Consider the following 16,608-nt stretch of genomic DNA (forward strand, 5'->3'; position numbering starts at 1 on the left):
CCTTGTGTCTGTGCCAGTCGGTGGAAGAAAAAGGAGAGTCCTACACGGGAGTACTCTCTTGGTTTGTTACAATATATATATATATATATATATATATGTGTGTGTTTTTCATTAGAAAGTTGCAGTTGTTCTTTGTTGAAATTAATGTTCAGCTTTCATATTTTGTTGTGTACTACTCATTTAATCAAACCAAGTAGTGTAAGAAGTTGCTTGTACTGTGCTGACATTTTTCAAATCAAGTAAGCTTATTTGTGTATAAAAAACGACAATAGAGTTGCAGCCAGTGTCATCTTACTTAAAGGCACTCAAGCTGAAATCGTACAATAATTTAAAGGCTACAAACGTGGCAGCGGACTGTCTCTCTTTAGCGCGAACACAAGAACTTGCAGACTTTTAAACAGCTGTGTTGAGAATTTTTAAAAGAAAGCATTTTATGAGATTTTTAACTAGAGGTTCCGGGGCTGCATGCACGCCCCTTACCTACCTACGCTATAGTGGCGTGGCATGTTGACTTTGAAGCCACACCCACTATAGCGCTTCAGTGGCGGTATCGCCTTTCACACAGGCAGTTATGATGGTTCAGTGCCGTCTCTGAACTACCTCGCAAGGTGGTTCAGAGACGACATAAAATATGATGGTTCTGTGGCGGTATAGGCAATTCACACAGACCTATAAGCCGCTTCAGTGGCGGTTCTGAACCGTCATAACTCCTCTGTGTGAAAGCACCTTATGTTGACAAAATAAGTTAATTGTCATTAAACTCGGATATCCTGTAATATACATATGCATGGATAAAAGTGCCTGGGGTCTACATAAAAAGAAGATGGACATTTTTACATTACTTTGGCGACCTATTTCTCTTACTGTATGACAGGTATTTCCTGTTTTTCTACATTTCACCTAAGAGTGTTGGGAACTACTAATTAAATGTGGAATGGTGCTTTTGGCTGATTTACTTTTGCTGCGCCAATACCTTGAAAACACGTAAAGTATCCGTGCTGTATAGACAGTCACTGGCAGTTCTCGAGCTTCGCTGATAACTTGGTGCGAGGAACTACCGTTCCTCTCGATATGTTATATTGGAATGAGATACCAGCTTTTCACTTTCTGCAGATGGTACTTCACATAAACTCATTTCTGCTTTTATTCTAGATTAAAAGGAATCAAATATGGAACAGAAGTGTGTATATTTTATTCCTGATGCAAGTTATCATCTTACCATTGCCAGCTCCCTGTAGAGATCCATGCTGCAGCTTGAAAATCTTTTTTGGAGATTTTTAATAGCTGTTTCCATGTCATCTGAAAGCTAAAAAACAATTTGTTTAGAAAAATCCTAACATATTCTCCCTTTACAATAATTCATTTATATGAAGGTATTTTTTTCTGATGTATAGAGAGGGTGGGATACACTGAGATATTGGGGCAGCTACAGTTAAAAAACAGACAACAAAAAGTTTTTTTAGAAACTAATTAGGAAGAGCAAATGAATCAATATTCAGTACAGTAGCAGCTAGGTAAATAACCTGAGATGCCATGAATGTTTTTTTTTTTCCCTTACGCAGTCACAGTTTAGATTAGGGGTTTTAATCTTGACATTTTCTATTGATTGATTAATCATCCGATGTATTATCCAATTAATCGATTAATCACACCTGTTTGCTAGTGATATGAAATCATATTGAAATTACAAGAAATACAAAGTATTAACATAAAGCTATTGTAGCCGGCCGATCTGTGAAAGAAAACCCCTTCCAGACAGATGTTTGTGAAACCAATCCAGGTGACATTAATTATTGTGTCTCCAGGATACACAGAAACTTGATTATGCCTTTTCCAGTTATGCATACAGGAATGTGAACTGATATTCTTGCAAGTTTGAAGAGGCCAAAGTAAGACACTGACTGCATGTTTGTATGACAACCCAGGATTTCCTAATAACTCCTCCGCCACCCTGCAAGCACGGCAGCACATAACATTATAAATCAGTAAACTATAACACAAACTGATTACATTTTTAATTTAGCTTTTAGATTATATGTAACATAAAAAAAAAAAAAAAAACTTCTCCAGCATTGGACATTTCTTTAGCTTTCTTCAGCTTACGTTTTAACACTCCTAACAGCAAACACTAACTATATACACTGTCATTTAAATCACTAAGCCAGCCATTTTGTCAAACAAGTTTTTCTATATTAATTTTCTGACAATAAATTGAATAAAAAGAAAAATCAGCATACTTGTGACTAAGATGATAGAATAAACTTGTAGTACTGCCGTGAAAGGAAAGCACTGAAAGTTGCAGTCTTTTTTTCTTCATTCTGAGATATTGTGAAATATCGGGTATACCTTCCAGTAAGTACCCTCACCATTTTTCAAGATGCTTTTTATTTTTTTAATCGATCAAAGCCCACAGGTGTGATTAATCATTAATCAATTAAAACCCCTAGTTTAAATATTTGCATATATTGAGAGAATGGCTTTCCATATTGTCTCATAGGCTGTCTCTCTCTCTCTCTGTCCATGTCTGCCTGTTAAACTTACAGTTTTGCATATAACTAGTGGACAGCTTGTTTCTTTAACAAAAGTTATGAACAATCTGGGGTACAGGATATGGAAGCACCCTGTATGTTTGTCTGTTTGGTCATTCGTGTGTCACACAAGTTTTTACATATATCCAGAGAAGCTGGATTCTGTGTTATGGGGTAGTGAACCAATGAGTACCATCCATATATTATGTAGTAACACAATTACAACAACAGTATTCTAATACCTTTTGGCTGACCAATTCATTTTCTTTGGATTCTTCACTTGTAGGTAAGATCATGATTGCTTCCTTTATTTTCGTTATCCTAGCAGTCATGTCCTTTTTGGAGGTAACAAACGTTTCCTATAACACAAAAATAATGTATTTGTAAATCAATTATTACATATGGTTATGATATTGTATTATATTTAAAAGTAAAGTAATTGTAGTTATCTAAATCCGGTATGCACATCCATTCATTATACGGTCTCAAATGTGCAGTTTTGAAGATTGGTTCTGTGACTTTACTGCATGGCCACTTGACAAAGTATGTACTGTAGAAAGAAAAAAACATTGCTTAACCCAGTGTATCTGTGGTGCAGTGATAACTGTGCAGACCACAGAACCTGGGGACCTGCCGGTTTTCTGTAACACAAACATTAATGCAGATCTGTCATTGCAAGTCACGCACGAAAAGGCATTAAGCTGGAATTTTATAATGCAATTTATGGTGCGTCCAGTAAAGGAGCTCCGCGTGGAGTGCAGGATGCGCCCTATAGCCTGGAGATCGCAGGTTCAAATCCAGGCTATGGCACTGCCGACCATGATCGGGGTTCTGCGCGAGTAGGGAGGGCTTAGGTTGGCACAGCAATCCACGGTTCACTGCACACCAGCAATCCCTGTGGCTATAGGGTGCCTGCTGGTCTGCAGTGGAACCACTCAGATCTGTGTTGTCCTCCGGCACTATAGGTCTGGCAGCTTCACTGTGGATACGCAGTGTGAAAAATGACGGTTTGGCAGGAACACATTTCGGAAGACGCGTGTTTCAGCCTCCTTTTCCCGAGTCGCTGGGGGGGGTGCAGCGGTGAACCGGGATTAATAACACAATTGGCGATTCCAAATTGGGGAGAAAACTGGGGTAAAATCACCGGGAACGACTAAATTTATTAAAAAAATAATGCAATTTATAAACAAAGGCCATCAGTACTATATTCAAAGACTAATACTTTTAAAAAGAAGACAAATTCTGACAGCCTGATTCCATTGTCGGATCTGAGGTAAGTTATCTATCCACTGCACTTCTGACATTGGTTGGGAATCAGAACATTGTATTATTGTACAGCACATCAGCACAGTGCACTTACGGAGGCAGGTGTGCATATACTGTGGCTAGCCATGGTTCAGAATTCTTCCCGTCCATATTTCGCTGTGCTATGTTTTTTTTTTCTTGTTTGTTTGTTTATTTGTATATCTAGATTAATATGAATAAATGTATTATTTATTTGCAACAGGGATCAATTGGACGATGTTTCAATGATAAATCCTATGGATAAGTGCAGAATGAAACAGGAAACAAAACAAACTACAGCAATGTTAAATAAGGAAATTGAACTGGTTATGAATGGTAAAATGTACAGCACTCTATTTTTACTATTGCAAATTGAATGCACAGCACTCTCATTTTATCAAATAGGTATGGGGGAATTGGTTTAGAGAAAAAACTTGCAGAACAATTGGCCATGGGATCATTATATAGAAAACAGATGAAAAAAAAGTTATACAAATTAAGAGGGTATAAATAGGGCTTCTAATTTTCGGTTTTAACCGAGAAAAAATGATAAAACACCCCCAATACAAGGAAATCAACTATACAATCAAAAAAACTACTGATTGGCAGCACATTCATACATTTCTATTGGAGGATTTTAACACGCGTGCAGGATTTAAAACGAGGTGACAATTACTAGAAGCAAAGGATTGTTCTTGCTCGTGAGATTTAAAGCTATGTTACAGTTCCATCATAGGGAGTATTTACACGCTCGTGGAATTGAAAACTGAATTAAAAATGGTGTTGAAATGTAAAAAAATGCCTAAACACACAGAAACCCCAGAAGAATATGTCTGTGACCATAAGGATTTCGTTGTGGAAGACAGCAAAGGAAAGAAGGTACAACTGAAGTGTGCAAGTACTGTTGAGTTCATACATATTGTGACAGAAAAAAATCCAAGAATTTTGGAAAGTAACTGAAAACAGTAATTTCATACAGTATATAAAAAGCGAAAGCCCTGAAAAAAAACAATTTACATAAAACTCAAAAATAGCTAAAATAAGCACTGAAAAATGTAATGAATAAAAACCGAAAACCAGAAGCCCTAAGTATAAAGTATACATTGACAAACAGCATTAAACTGTTACATTTTGGATCGCAATGGATGCGCAATCAGAATTGACAGAAACTTTTTGGATGTTGCGTTGAAAACAGTGAGGCACAGACACTCAACAAGGTAATAGAAACAGAAGGGCACACTGATATACCCAATTGTAATGCATTTGCAAAAAATTAGGAAACAACAACTAACCTTTATGATCTGAGCTCCAAGTTTAAAAATATGTTTAGGGGCTATATGTTTTCCATTCAATATCCATTCTTTTGTTTGTTCCCAGGTTTGGTTCTTCAGAATCTCATACATTTTCAGAAGCTCTGTCTCTCTGCAGGGGTCATTGATGTTTTCTGACAAATCTCCCCTGACACCAATCTCCTTGGAAATCTTGACTTTCATCCTTAAAAAACAATGAAATAATCATGCCAGTATAAACCATACAGACTGTATTATTAACCCCAGGATTAAATGTTTTGGTTTCAGCGAGCTCAGTGTGATATACATACGATGTGATATAAGCACAGTGTGATATACATGCAATGTGATATAAGTTATCAGTTTCTATGCCTTACTCTCATGTTATCTATTTGCACTCACTCTTAGTGGGTCATTTCACCTCAGCAGTGTCTTCTGGGTCAAAACATGTTTCTGGCTGAAGGCATGTCAGTTACAGGGGCAACAACTGGTTGGTTTATGACAAAAAAGAAGCCAATGAAGTGACCAAGTGAAATGACCACCAGGTGAAATGACCAAGAAAGTGCAACACTAACTGAAAGCTGGGCTTGCAAACAGATTTCTTAAACCAAGTGTAGAACCAATAAAAAGACAAGTTTACTAAAACATGTGTTTCTTTCAACACTGGACATTTGAGACTTATATAAGGAATGTTGTGTACCAAATGAACTGAGAGTTCTGACAAGTTTGAGAGCTCTAATGTGGCCACATTGTGGCTTTAAACACCTTTGTTTTAAAAGTCATCAGGATACGATTGATTTTTAATGTGTTTGGGGGGATGAAATGTTACAGTGAAATGTTACTCTTGATCAACACTTACAGCTGGTTTCACAGATCCTGATTAGCACTAATCTCAATACTATCTTACATTAAAGAGTAAGTAGCGGGGTTCGGAAAAATGTAGCGTTACACGTCCCCATGTGTTGCTAGAACTGTTTAAATAACACCTGTAATTTTTCCTTTCATTGTTAACATCCTGACAACTTTGTAACTTTAAAGTCTGTTTCAAAGCTCTTTTCAAAACGTCTGCTCTAGTGCACTGGGATTTGTGAGCGATCCTCTAAATCACTGCAGGAAGAGCAATTAAAAAAAAAACATAACAAGTGCTCTGGCTTTTCTGTTCCACACATCATGGATTGCTATTGCCGTATAACCAGCAAAGTCTCGGGCTGGGAAGGGAGGCTTCAGTGGGCCTATGGCTGGCAATGCTGTCAGCACCCCTGCCGGTAGTGGCACGGCTGACAGCATGCTGGTCCACTCCTGCAGCGAAATTGCTGCAGGGGATGCTGGTCTCCTGACCTCTCCCCCTTTTTTCATAGCCGGTAGCTCCATCCTGTGGGGCTCCGGCCACAAGAACTCCTGCAGCGAAACTGCTGCTGGAGAAACTGGTCTCCTGACCTCTCCCCCTGTCTTTGTAGCCGGTAGCTCCCTCCTGTGGGGCTCCGGCCACCGTACTCCCTGTGGTGGAGGTGCGGGAAGCAGAGACGGCTCCTGCTGTTCTGCTCCTGGCAATGGCGGAGGCAGAGGCAGCTCCTGCTGCTCTGCTCCTGGTGGTGTCGGAACCAGCAGGTATTCACCCTCTGCTGGTGGAGGTGGGAGGGGCAAGCAGTCATCCCACAACAATGAAGGTGGAACCAGCAGGGATTCACCCTCTGCTGGTGGAGGTGGCGGAGGCAGAGGCAGCTCCTGCTCCTCTGCTCCTGGCGGTGGCGGAGGCAGAGGCAGCTCCTGCTCCTCTGCTCCTGGCGGTGGCGGAGGCAGAGGCAGCTCCTGCTGCTCTGCTCCTAGTGGAGGAAGCGGTGGAGGTGGCGGAGGCAGAGGCAGCTCCTGCTGCTCTGCTCCTAGTGGCGGAAGCGGTGGAGGTGGGAGCAGCATGTAGTCTCCTGGCGATGGAGGTGGGAGCAGCGTGTAGTCTCCTGACGATGGAGGTGGGAGCAGCGTGTAGTCTCCTGACGTTGCAGGGGACTGGTGCGGCTCTGCCTCTCTTGCAGGGGACTGGTGCGGCTCTGCCTCACTTGCAGGGGACTGTGGTGGAGGCAGTGGCGATGGGGCGGATGCTGGCCACTCAGAGGGAGGCTGTGGTGGTGCTGGCTCCCTCTGCTGTGGCGGCTGGGCTGGTGTGTGCCGTGCTCCCTTCAGCAGCATAAATAGAGGCTGCTGGGGGACACCAGCATCCTGTCCTTCTCCCCCCCAGAAAAATTCAGGGGGTTGAGCCTGTAACTCCTCCCCTTCTGGCTCTTGGGACGGCAGCAGCAGGTGAACCAACAGGCATGCTTCTTCTGCTGGTGGACACTGGGACAGCCGGCCTTGTTCCTCTGCTGGCGTAGATGGGGACAGCAGGCATTGTTCTTCTGCTGGTGGAGGTGGAACCAGCAGGCATTCTCCCTCTGCTGGCAGCTTGGGTCCTAGGGCTGTGGAAGCCCCAACTTCCCTCTCTTCGGGCTGTGGACGCACGACTCCTCCCTTTTGGGCTGTGGACGCACCCTCCTCCCTTTTGGGCTGTGGACGCACAGACTCCCCCCTCTTGGGTTTAGGACGTTCGGGCTCCTCCCACTCAGGGGTAGGACGTTCGGGCTCCTCCCACTCAGGCGTAGGACGTTCGGGCTCCACCCACTCAGGCGTAGGACATTTGGGCTCCTCCCCTTTGGGCGCTAGAGAGGACAACAGCCTTGCTAGTAGCGGTGCGGGGCACCTTTTTAACACCGCCTGCAGCTGCTGCGCTGATGTTACTCTGGGGCCCCCTTGCTTCTCCCGATCCAACAGCCAGTCGATCACCTCATCTGTCACTGGCCTGCAGGATGGGTGCTGCTGTTGCTTCCTCTCTAGCGTCTTTTTATACTGTTGTGCTGGGATTCAATTACTAATTAATTATTCACTTGAATCCCAGCACGTGAATTAATTACGTGCAACCTCGTGCGCGCATGTTACTTACTTTAAATGCACGTGCAGTGATGTGCAATGCCGTGCCTAAATACAATTATACATTTTTAAATACATGTGAAACACAGACCCGTTTATATCCTGTGTACCAATGACTATACACCAACATTAACACACGCACCATACAACACATAACACACAAATGCACACAGGGGCGGGGCGCATTGCCACACACTGACAATAATCTTCATTACAATTAATCAGTACCTTTGCTTGAAATCTTCTAGATCTTTCTTGGACTGGTCTGCCTTCTGAATTGCATCTTCAAGCATCTTTTTGTTTATCTTGCAGTCTTGACATCCATGGCCTTGTCTTTGTAATCAATATCAGAATAAAACAAAATAACAATAAATGATACTGGAAGGCAATATAAAAAAACGTTTAGGTGTTTTTATTAACATTGAAATACTCAACAAAACTTATAAAATGTAGAGAATTATTAAAGCTCCGCTTCCAGCATTACCACAACCAGCGTTGCTATGGCTGGAGTGTCCCTCACCGCTGGCAGCATTTCCGCTGCTAGCATTGCCACTAGCAGCATTTTCCCTGCCAGACTGCCCCACGTCGCTGCCAGCAGTGCCGTTGTCAGCATTGCCACTGCCAGAATGCCTCCCACCGCTGTTCCATGCTGTGCTGTCCCGTCTTGTTTATGTTCGTGAGTTTTTGCAAACACTTTTGTTTTGGCCCTTGTGCCGTTTATTTTGTTAAGTGTGCTTAGTCAAGTGTTTTGTCCGTTTTATTTTGTTAAATAAACTGCGCAGTAGCGCATTAAACCTGCAGATTTCTGTGTCTGTCTCTCTCCCTGCAAATAACACTTGGGCTTATTTAAACAGTTGCAGCAACACGTGGGGCTTATTTAAACAGTTGTAGCAACACGTGGGGACGTGTAACGCTATATTTTTCGGAACCCAGCTACATACTCTTTCACAAACAGTCCAAGATTAGTGCTAATCAGTGTCTGTGAAACCAGCTGTAAGTGGTTGAAAGTTTGTAATGTCTTACAGAATTTTACTATTTCTAATAAAATATCCATTTGAAGTCTGTGTAGTGTCATTACAAACTACTTAAATCACTGTTTAAATCCATAACTATCATTACTGTAATGTGTTGTTATTACTGTAACTCTAATGTAATTACCATAACAAGTATTGCTTTTATAAATAAAACTTCATTAGTATTAACAGGAGTAAGTTTTATATTAATAAAGGTCTGAGGAGTTCATATTCAAAAAATGTAAATGGTTGGCATAATTTTCTTAGGTAACAACATTTTTTTGATAAAAAAAGGTCAAAATTTGGTATTTTACAAATCTAAATTTAACTTCAATTTTACTGGTGAAGAAATATAGCTTATAATATGTTTTTCTTATTTTTTTCTAATTAGTTTTTGTTATTAATATATATATATAATAATATACAAGCACTTATTTTTTATTATACAGCAATTTTTAACTGTGGTATGGTAAAACATTTATATATATATAAACATAAAAATGTTACCTCTGCTGAGTTATGTTATGTGGAATTAAGGTGTTTCCTTACTTAATTCTAGTCATCACACCTAAATAACATCACATGAAATTCTCAATTTTGTACAATGTTAAACAGGGATTTATTACACTAAAATACAAGCAAATGCAAACCCATTGTTATCATAATGGGTTGTGGTGCATCTGTTATTAAGAGATGTTTATGCAGTTTGAGCAATCAGAGAATGTTCCCTTCAAATATATTTTACCCAAACTCCTCAAAAGAGACCCTACATGTGACAGATTAGCTAAATAAAATATAAATTTAAAAAAAAAACTCAAAGTGTCACTGACAATAATCTTCATTACAATTAATCAGTACCTTTCCCTGAAATCTTCTAGCTCTTTCTTGGATTGGTCTGCCATCCGAATTGCATCTTCAAGCATCTTTTTGTTCATCTTGCAGTCTTGACATCCATGGCCTCGTCTTTGTAATCAATATCAGAATAAAACAAAATAACAATAAATGATACTGGAAGGCAATATAAAAAAACGTTTAGGTGTTTTTATTAACATTGAAATACTCAACAAAACTTATAAAATGTGGAGAAATATATTTGTACAACATTTTTGCTTTTTTATTAAATAAAATACATTGGCGATATTACAATGATATCTATTTATACATTTACTCAGATCATTTAACCTAGTGAGGGGCTACCATGAAATGGGTTTTACAGCAAACATTAAGGATAAAGGATTGCATTAATTTCCAAAGGTAAAGTCAAATTAAACTGTTAATTAATAGCAGACTTGTAGGACTCGAGTCCGGGACTCAGACTCGAGTCACGGCCGTAAAAGACTCATGATTGGCTGCACAGACAACACGGCTAACCAGTGATTGGATAATGTTGTGTTAGGTGGGTTTTTATTGTGCACAGTTTCCTAGTAACTGTAATATTACAAGGAATAAATAATGTCATGGTAAACAAGTAAGTAATTATTTGGCTTTTAACGAGCCTTTCTCTTTAGTATTTTAAACCGGATTCTAAGTTTTTTACGCACAGTAACAGGGTTGTCAAAAGTAAGCCGGCGACCGGCGCAATCCACCGCCGGCTGCTTTTATTTAAAAATAATATTTTTGGGTATTATCATTCAGTACATTTGTTGTCCTATTATCGCACTGTTAGATACAATACATAATAGCTAGACACATGCAACAAAGAAGCGTATTCCTTTTATCATATCGTAAACTATGTACCCATAGGTGTGAATTTATGTGTGAATTAATTTATATAAAATGTACATTTATATTGATCTTAACCTTTAATTAACCTAACCTTTAATTCTTAAAATAGTTATGTCATTTTTTTATTCATGGATTTACATATACATTTTTTACTGTAAGCATTTGAACATTTAACGTTACTGCTGTCATACCAAACTCTGTTTATAATCCATTACATTATAAGCAAGGGCTATATGGTAAACATTATCATAGTTTTAGATTATATGTTTAGCTTTATACACTTAATTGTAGTGCTGGGACAAATATCCGAACATTAGAACGAATATTTTTTGACATGTATTCAGATACAAAAATAAAAAAAAAAATGTTCGTATTGAACGAAGAAATCTCGTCTTGGACATTGTTTGTACACTTTGTGAACCCGGCTAAACTTTACTGGCTTACACTGTAATGCTGTCTGCTTGTACACATGCATTTGCCTTTTATTCTTGGCAGCGTAAGGGACCAGAGTTCGGGTAATCGAATACACAAAAATGTTGCACCCTGTGTATTCAAATAGGAAACTATTCAAAATTCCCATCCATATAAACACTATTAAAACAATATTCATAATACAAAATAATAACAATCCTTCTCAGAGCGTTGTCGCTTGTGTAGCCTCTCCCAAGTCAGCGCCAATCTTGCTGAGTGAATTTTTGATCTGAATACATCGGATCCCAAATCAAAAAGTTAGACCATTCGATTGCGTATCTGGGTATCCATCGGGACATCTTACTGTGAGACTGGATAGGATGTAAACGAAATGTTGAATTCACAACAAATAAAGCTGGGAAAGTCTGGGAAACTGACGCTAAACAAGGTAGAACGTTGCTTTTTTTTCACTGTCATAATGAAGCCAGATGAAGCCTCCACTTTAAATGTTCGTCTTCATTTTTTTTTTTTCCATAATTACTTTCTTTATGATTTATTGATTTCAACGCTTTCCTTTTGGCTTATTGGTTGCTTAGTTGTAGAAAACGATAGGTTGCGGATGCAACCCCGGTTCCCTGAAAGAGAAAATAACCATCAAGGTATGGGATATTGCCGTCAGGCAGTAGGGATTGGCTGAGCTTTATAGCAAAGCTGCCGATAGGCCTCTGCGCGAGCTGCCGTGTAAGCCCGCCCCCCTGGGAGCTTACTATACGCAGCACGCAGAGACTCTCATCCTCTTTTGCTCTTTAGGCCGTGAAGGCTTCCGGAGCGACCTCGCGGCTTGATGGTTAATTTCTCTTTCAGGGAACCGGGGTTGCTTCCGCAACCTATCATTCCCTTTCAAGTCGAAAATAACCATCAAGGTATGGGAACAGTGTACCCAAGCCGTCGCGAGGGAGGATTCTCGGCAGTAGGACAGACTTACGTCATAATGCAACTGCGTAGGCAATACATCTACGCATATGCAGAGCTGTGCCTCAGCGTCTATGCTTGCAATGACACCTGTCCTAAGGTGGAATAGTGAACACCATATTGTCAACCACTCTATATGTCCGCATCCTGAGGTGTCATAGAGTGTAGCACAGATGCTCCAAATAGTGGAGCAGAGGAATCCAGTACGTTCAACCGGTAAAACCTTATAAAAGTATGCGGTGTAGCCCAACTGGCTGCCGCGCAAATATCAGACACCCCTCTAAAGAGGGCCCAGGATGTCGCCATACCCCTAGTGGAATGCACCTTCAACTGCCCTGGTGGCGGAAGGCCTGCAGATTCATAAGCTAATTTAATAGCATCCACTATCCAGTGGGAAAGGCGTTGTTTAGACAACGGCTGACCCAAAGTCCTAGAACCATGGCATATGAACAACTGTTCTGTTTGCCTCACAGTCGTTGTACGGTCAATATAACACCTTAATGCCCGCACGGGGCAGAGCATGTGTAACCGTTCCTCCTCTGGGGAAGAAAAAGGAGGAGGATGGAATGCCATCAACTCGACTGGTTGGTTCATATGAAACGGGGATATTACCTTGGGTAAAATGGCCGGATTTGGACGCATGGAGACCTTAGAACCGTCTCCTGCGAAACGAGTACATGATGAATGCACTGACAGTGCATGTAGCTCGCCCACGCGTTTGGCTGATACCACTGACAGCAAAAACGCAGTTTTGATAGACACGAGCTTCATATCCACGCTGTGGAGAGGCTCGAACGGTGCCTTGGTAAGGGCTTCTAACGCCACGTCAAGGCTCCATGACGGTAAACTGGTCGTCCTTGGAGGCCGCAAGCATCTTGCGCCCTTCAGGAACTGAGATGCCAGAAAATGGCAACCTGGTGATAAACCGTCAATGCGTACATGGCAAGCCGATATGGCGGCTAAATACACCTTAAGCGTAGAGGGAGATTTCCCAACATCTAACAGTTTCTGTAGAATCTGTAATATCACTGCCATAGGGCAGGATATTGGGTCATGGCCCTCCGCCAGACACCAATCTTGAAACAAATGCCACTTGTACGTGTACTGCGACCTAGTAGAGGGCGCTCTAGCACTCTGAATGGTCGATATAACCGCCATCGAGAGCCCTAAGGCTGACAGGTGCTCCCGTTCAGGGGCCAAGCCCATAGCTGCATGAGCTTGGGGTTCGGGTGCCAAAGCACTCCTTGGGCCTGGGACAATAGGTCTGCTCGCAGGGGAAGCTCCCTCAGGTGATTGTGCAGGAACTGCCCCAGGCTCGGAAACCATATCCTCCGAGGCCACCGAGGAGCAATCAGGATCACTGTCGCTTGCTCTACCCTGACCTTCTCTAAGAAGGCGGGGAGCATCGGAATCGGCGGAAACGCATATAGGAGCCCTGGCGGCCATTCGTGAACCAGTGCATCGACTCCTAGGGGGCTGTCAAGGTCCCTCACCAAGAACCATAGGGGGCAGTGCGTGGTCTCTCACGAAGCAAAGAGATCTACTTGCGCTATGCCGAACCATTCCCAAACGCACTCTACCACCTGAGGGTGGAGACGCCATTCCCCCGCAAGAGGGCCTCCTCTGGATAGGAGATCCGCTGCATAATTGACTCTGCCCGGTAGGTGAACTGCACGCAGAGAGGTCAAATGCGGTTGTGCCCATAGCAACATCTGTGTTACCATCCGGTGAAGGTGAGGGGACCATAGGCCGCCCTGGCGGTTGATATACGCCACAACCGTGGTGTTGTCTGACCGCACTAACACATGCTTGCCTAGAAGCACTGGCAAGAAGTGCCGGAGGGCGAGGTCCACCGCTCTGAGTGCTGGGAGGCTACCTCAGCCTCTATACTCTCCCCTTCCAGGACGTCAGATACGTCTCTGGAAACTGCATCGATATCCCACTCCCTTTGAGGTTGCACTGGAAGGGCGACGACCAGTGCAGGTTGTGGAGGGGCTACTGGCTGTCTAGCAATGGGCCCAGTCGGTTGTTCTGGGACTCGGGGCACCACATTTGCTAGGGACATGAGGATGGACTGCTGCCCCATCATAACCTCTATAAATTGAGACATTTTGGAGGTTAGCTCCGCCACCCCCGACCTGTCTCTGTATCGCCTGTCCCGACGAGGGGAGCGATAGCGTCCTCTCCATCGAGGCGATCTGGAGTGCGACCTAGACTCCCGACGGGGGCATACCCTACAAGGGGAGGGGCTGCGTTCCCGAGCGCGTCTGGTGGGGGACCTCTGACCAGCTGTTAGCTGGGAGGACGGGCTCCTGGAGAGCTGTAGCCGCCCTGGCGGCGTCTTTGTAGACGATGGCGGGGCAGAAATGCCTGACAGGTCACGCAGCGATGAAAGCTCGACATCTCCGTCGAGCGTGGCTCAACGAACGCCAAAGGTGCGTCGAGCACTGAGTGAGACGATAGCACGAGACTCCTAATCGTCAGCTGACCCACAGAGCGGAGATGCTAGTGCTGGTACAGTGTCTGATGCTGGTTAATACTTACCTAGGTGCTTAGGGAGTATGTGTTTGGTGGTCGTCTTCCTAATGGTGAAAAAAGGGATTTTTTTTTTTTGGGACGCCGCAGCAACACTATATAGTGCTTAGTGACTGTAAGGGCAGGCCGTACAGCTACCACGCGGTAGGGTTGGAACACACCGCAGTGGATTATATATATAGAGGCTGCAGAGCAGGCTCCACACACACGCGGTCTAGCCAGAGGCAAGACCGAAGCTGCAATGCACGCGTGGCCAAAGGCCAACGCAACGCGCGTCCTAAACAAATATATAATATATTACAAAAACCCCAAAACACACAATAACAATTATGAAATAATTATAGTAATAAGGAAAGACGAAGACCACGAGAGTAAACAAAAACGCGATGCCGAAGCAAAGCGTGAAGGAATATATAATGTAATATAAAAATATATGCACAATTATATAAACCTAAAATACAAAATAATAATGACTGCAACTGAAATAAACTCGGAGAAGGGGCAAAAACCAGCTTCTCAAGCCTAAGCTTAATGAGTACAGTCAGTCGACAAGCTCTAATGACCTACCGCTACCGATGCTGAAGACAAAAGAGGAAGAGAGTCTCTGTGCGCTGCGTATAGTATTAAGCTCCCAGGGGGGCGGGCTTACACGGCAGATCGCGCAGAGGCCTATCGGCAGCTTTGCTATAAAGCTCAGCCAATCCCTACTGCCTGACGGCAATATCCCATACCTTGATGGTTATTTACGATTTGAAAGGGAACCCGATTTGTAAAAGATTTGCCATGTCACGGGAACGAGTACCAACACAGCACTTCGGTACGCAGTCTCAGGTTCTGACTGTACAACAAATGTGACGTGCTGCGTGAAAGTTAGGATTAGTTCGTAGTTATGTTTTTAAAAAATAGTTTGTAAATTAATTTTCAGCTTTTTGGCACACTGGCCCATTTTCCTGGATTCATGAAACGGAAGCCATGTGCACCAAAAATACTACACTAGTTAAATGTAACCGGCCCTGAATGCGAAGGGTATGAAAGCAAGACGAGCATGAATTACTTTCAGACCGTCTGGCCTAATTCCGATTAAATATCAGTATGTAATAATTTCGATAAAACTGAATCATTTATCTCAGTGTATGTGATGTAGCTTCAACATTTCCCAAATATTAGTAACTTAGCTAGCTAGCTACCTATTGGTGATGATAGTAATAACATGATCCAACCAACATTTTGTTCTGTAGATGATGCAAACGTTAAAATATTAATAAGCAAAAAATTATATTTTGTAATGTCATTGCTTGATGTGGAATCAAACTAATTTAGGCTACTTGCGCTAGTTGTGTATATATTGTTTTAAAGTTTAACTGTGATGGTGAGAGAAAAAATCGTTATGAAACTTACCCGAGTGCCTGTAAATGATAATCCGCTTCTTGCGTTGTGTATCATTTTTCATCCAATCATATTTCGATAAGATAATTGGCCATTTCTTGCATTGGACGTAATTGCACAGCCAATCATGTTTCAGTACAACCTTGTTCACGTGACGTAAACACCAAATACGTCATGTTACGTAGGGGGTGGGGAAGCGAGGCGACGCAGGAGCCTTGCAGTGTGTTCCGCTAAAACAAACCTGAAAACTAACTTCCAATTTTCTAGGCCCGCCGGGCCTGTAGAATGTTAGGGGAACGACTATATATATCAGAATCAACAATGCAGCTCAAAAAAGTAAACAAACCAGATTATGCCCTGAGTGAATAATTACCACGTACATAATTACCGGTATTAGTTTTTTTTGTTTGTTTTTTTAACACGTACATTTTTTGTATCTTTCATAAAGCGAGAAACCATTGCTAATAGCTTACCGAGGTCCACAATGCAAATCGTATGGGACAGTAG

The 16,608-nt window shown here is 42.3% G+C and overlaps 1 protein-coding gene across 6 annotated transcripts in view; it reads right to left on the reverse strand.

Annotated features, from left to right (window-relative positions):
• LOC117400122 (uncharacterized) overlaps window positions 1–16,608 on the reverse strand; it is a 31,676-nt gene that overhangs the window by 11,703 nt on the left and 3,365 nt on the right. For 3 of the 6 annotated variants that reach the window (XR_009328527.1, XM_059022758.1, XM_059022759.1), the window contains exons 2-6: window positions 9,931–10,035; window positions 8,288–8,392; window positions 5,105–5,306; window positions 2,771–2,887; window positions 1,220–1,306 (exon numbers count right to left, since the gene is read on the reverse strand). Coding sequence is in view for 5 of the 6 variants with exons in the window: in XM_059022758.1 (XP_058878741.1) it covers window positions 1,220–1,306; window positions 2,771–2,887; window positions 5,105–5,306; window positions 8,288–8,392; window positions 9,931–10,035 (616 nt within the window). In the remaining variant the exon portion in view is untranslated. Of the gene's footprint in view, window positions 1–1,219; window positions 1,307–2,770; window positions 2,888–5,104; window positions 5,307–8,287; window positions 8,393–9,930; window positions 10,036–16,113; window positions 16,221–16,608 lie in introns of those variants that run through there. The other 3 variants (XM_059022761.1, XM_059022762.1, XM_059022760.1) reach the window with 3 other exon arrangements.

The sequence above is a fragment of the Acipenser ruthenus genome, chromosome 4 (assembly GCF_902713425.1).
Source record: "Acipenser ruthenus chromosome 4, fAciRut3.2 maternal haplotype, whole genome shotgun sequence".
NCBI lineage: Eukaryota > Metazoa > Chordata > Actinopteri > Acipenseriformes > Acipenseridae > Acipenser > Acipenser ruthenus.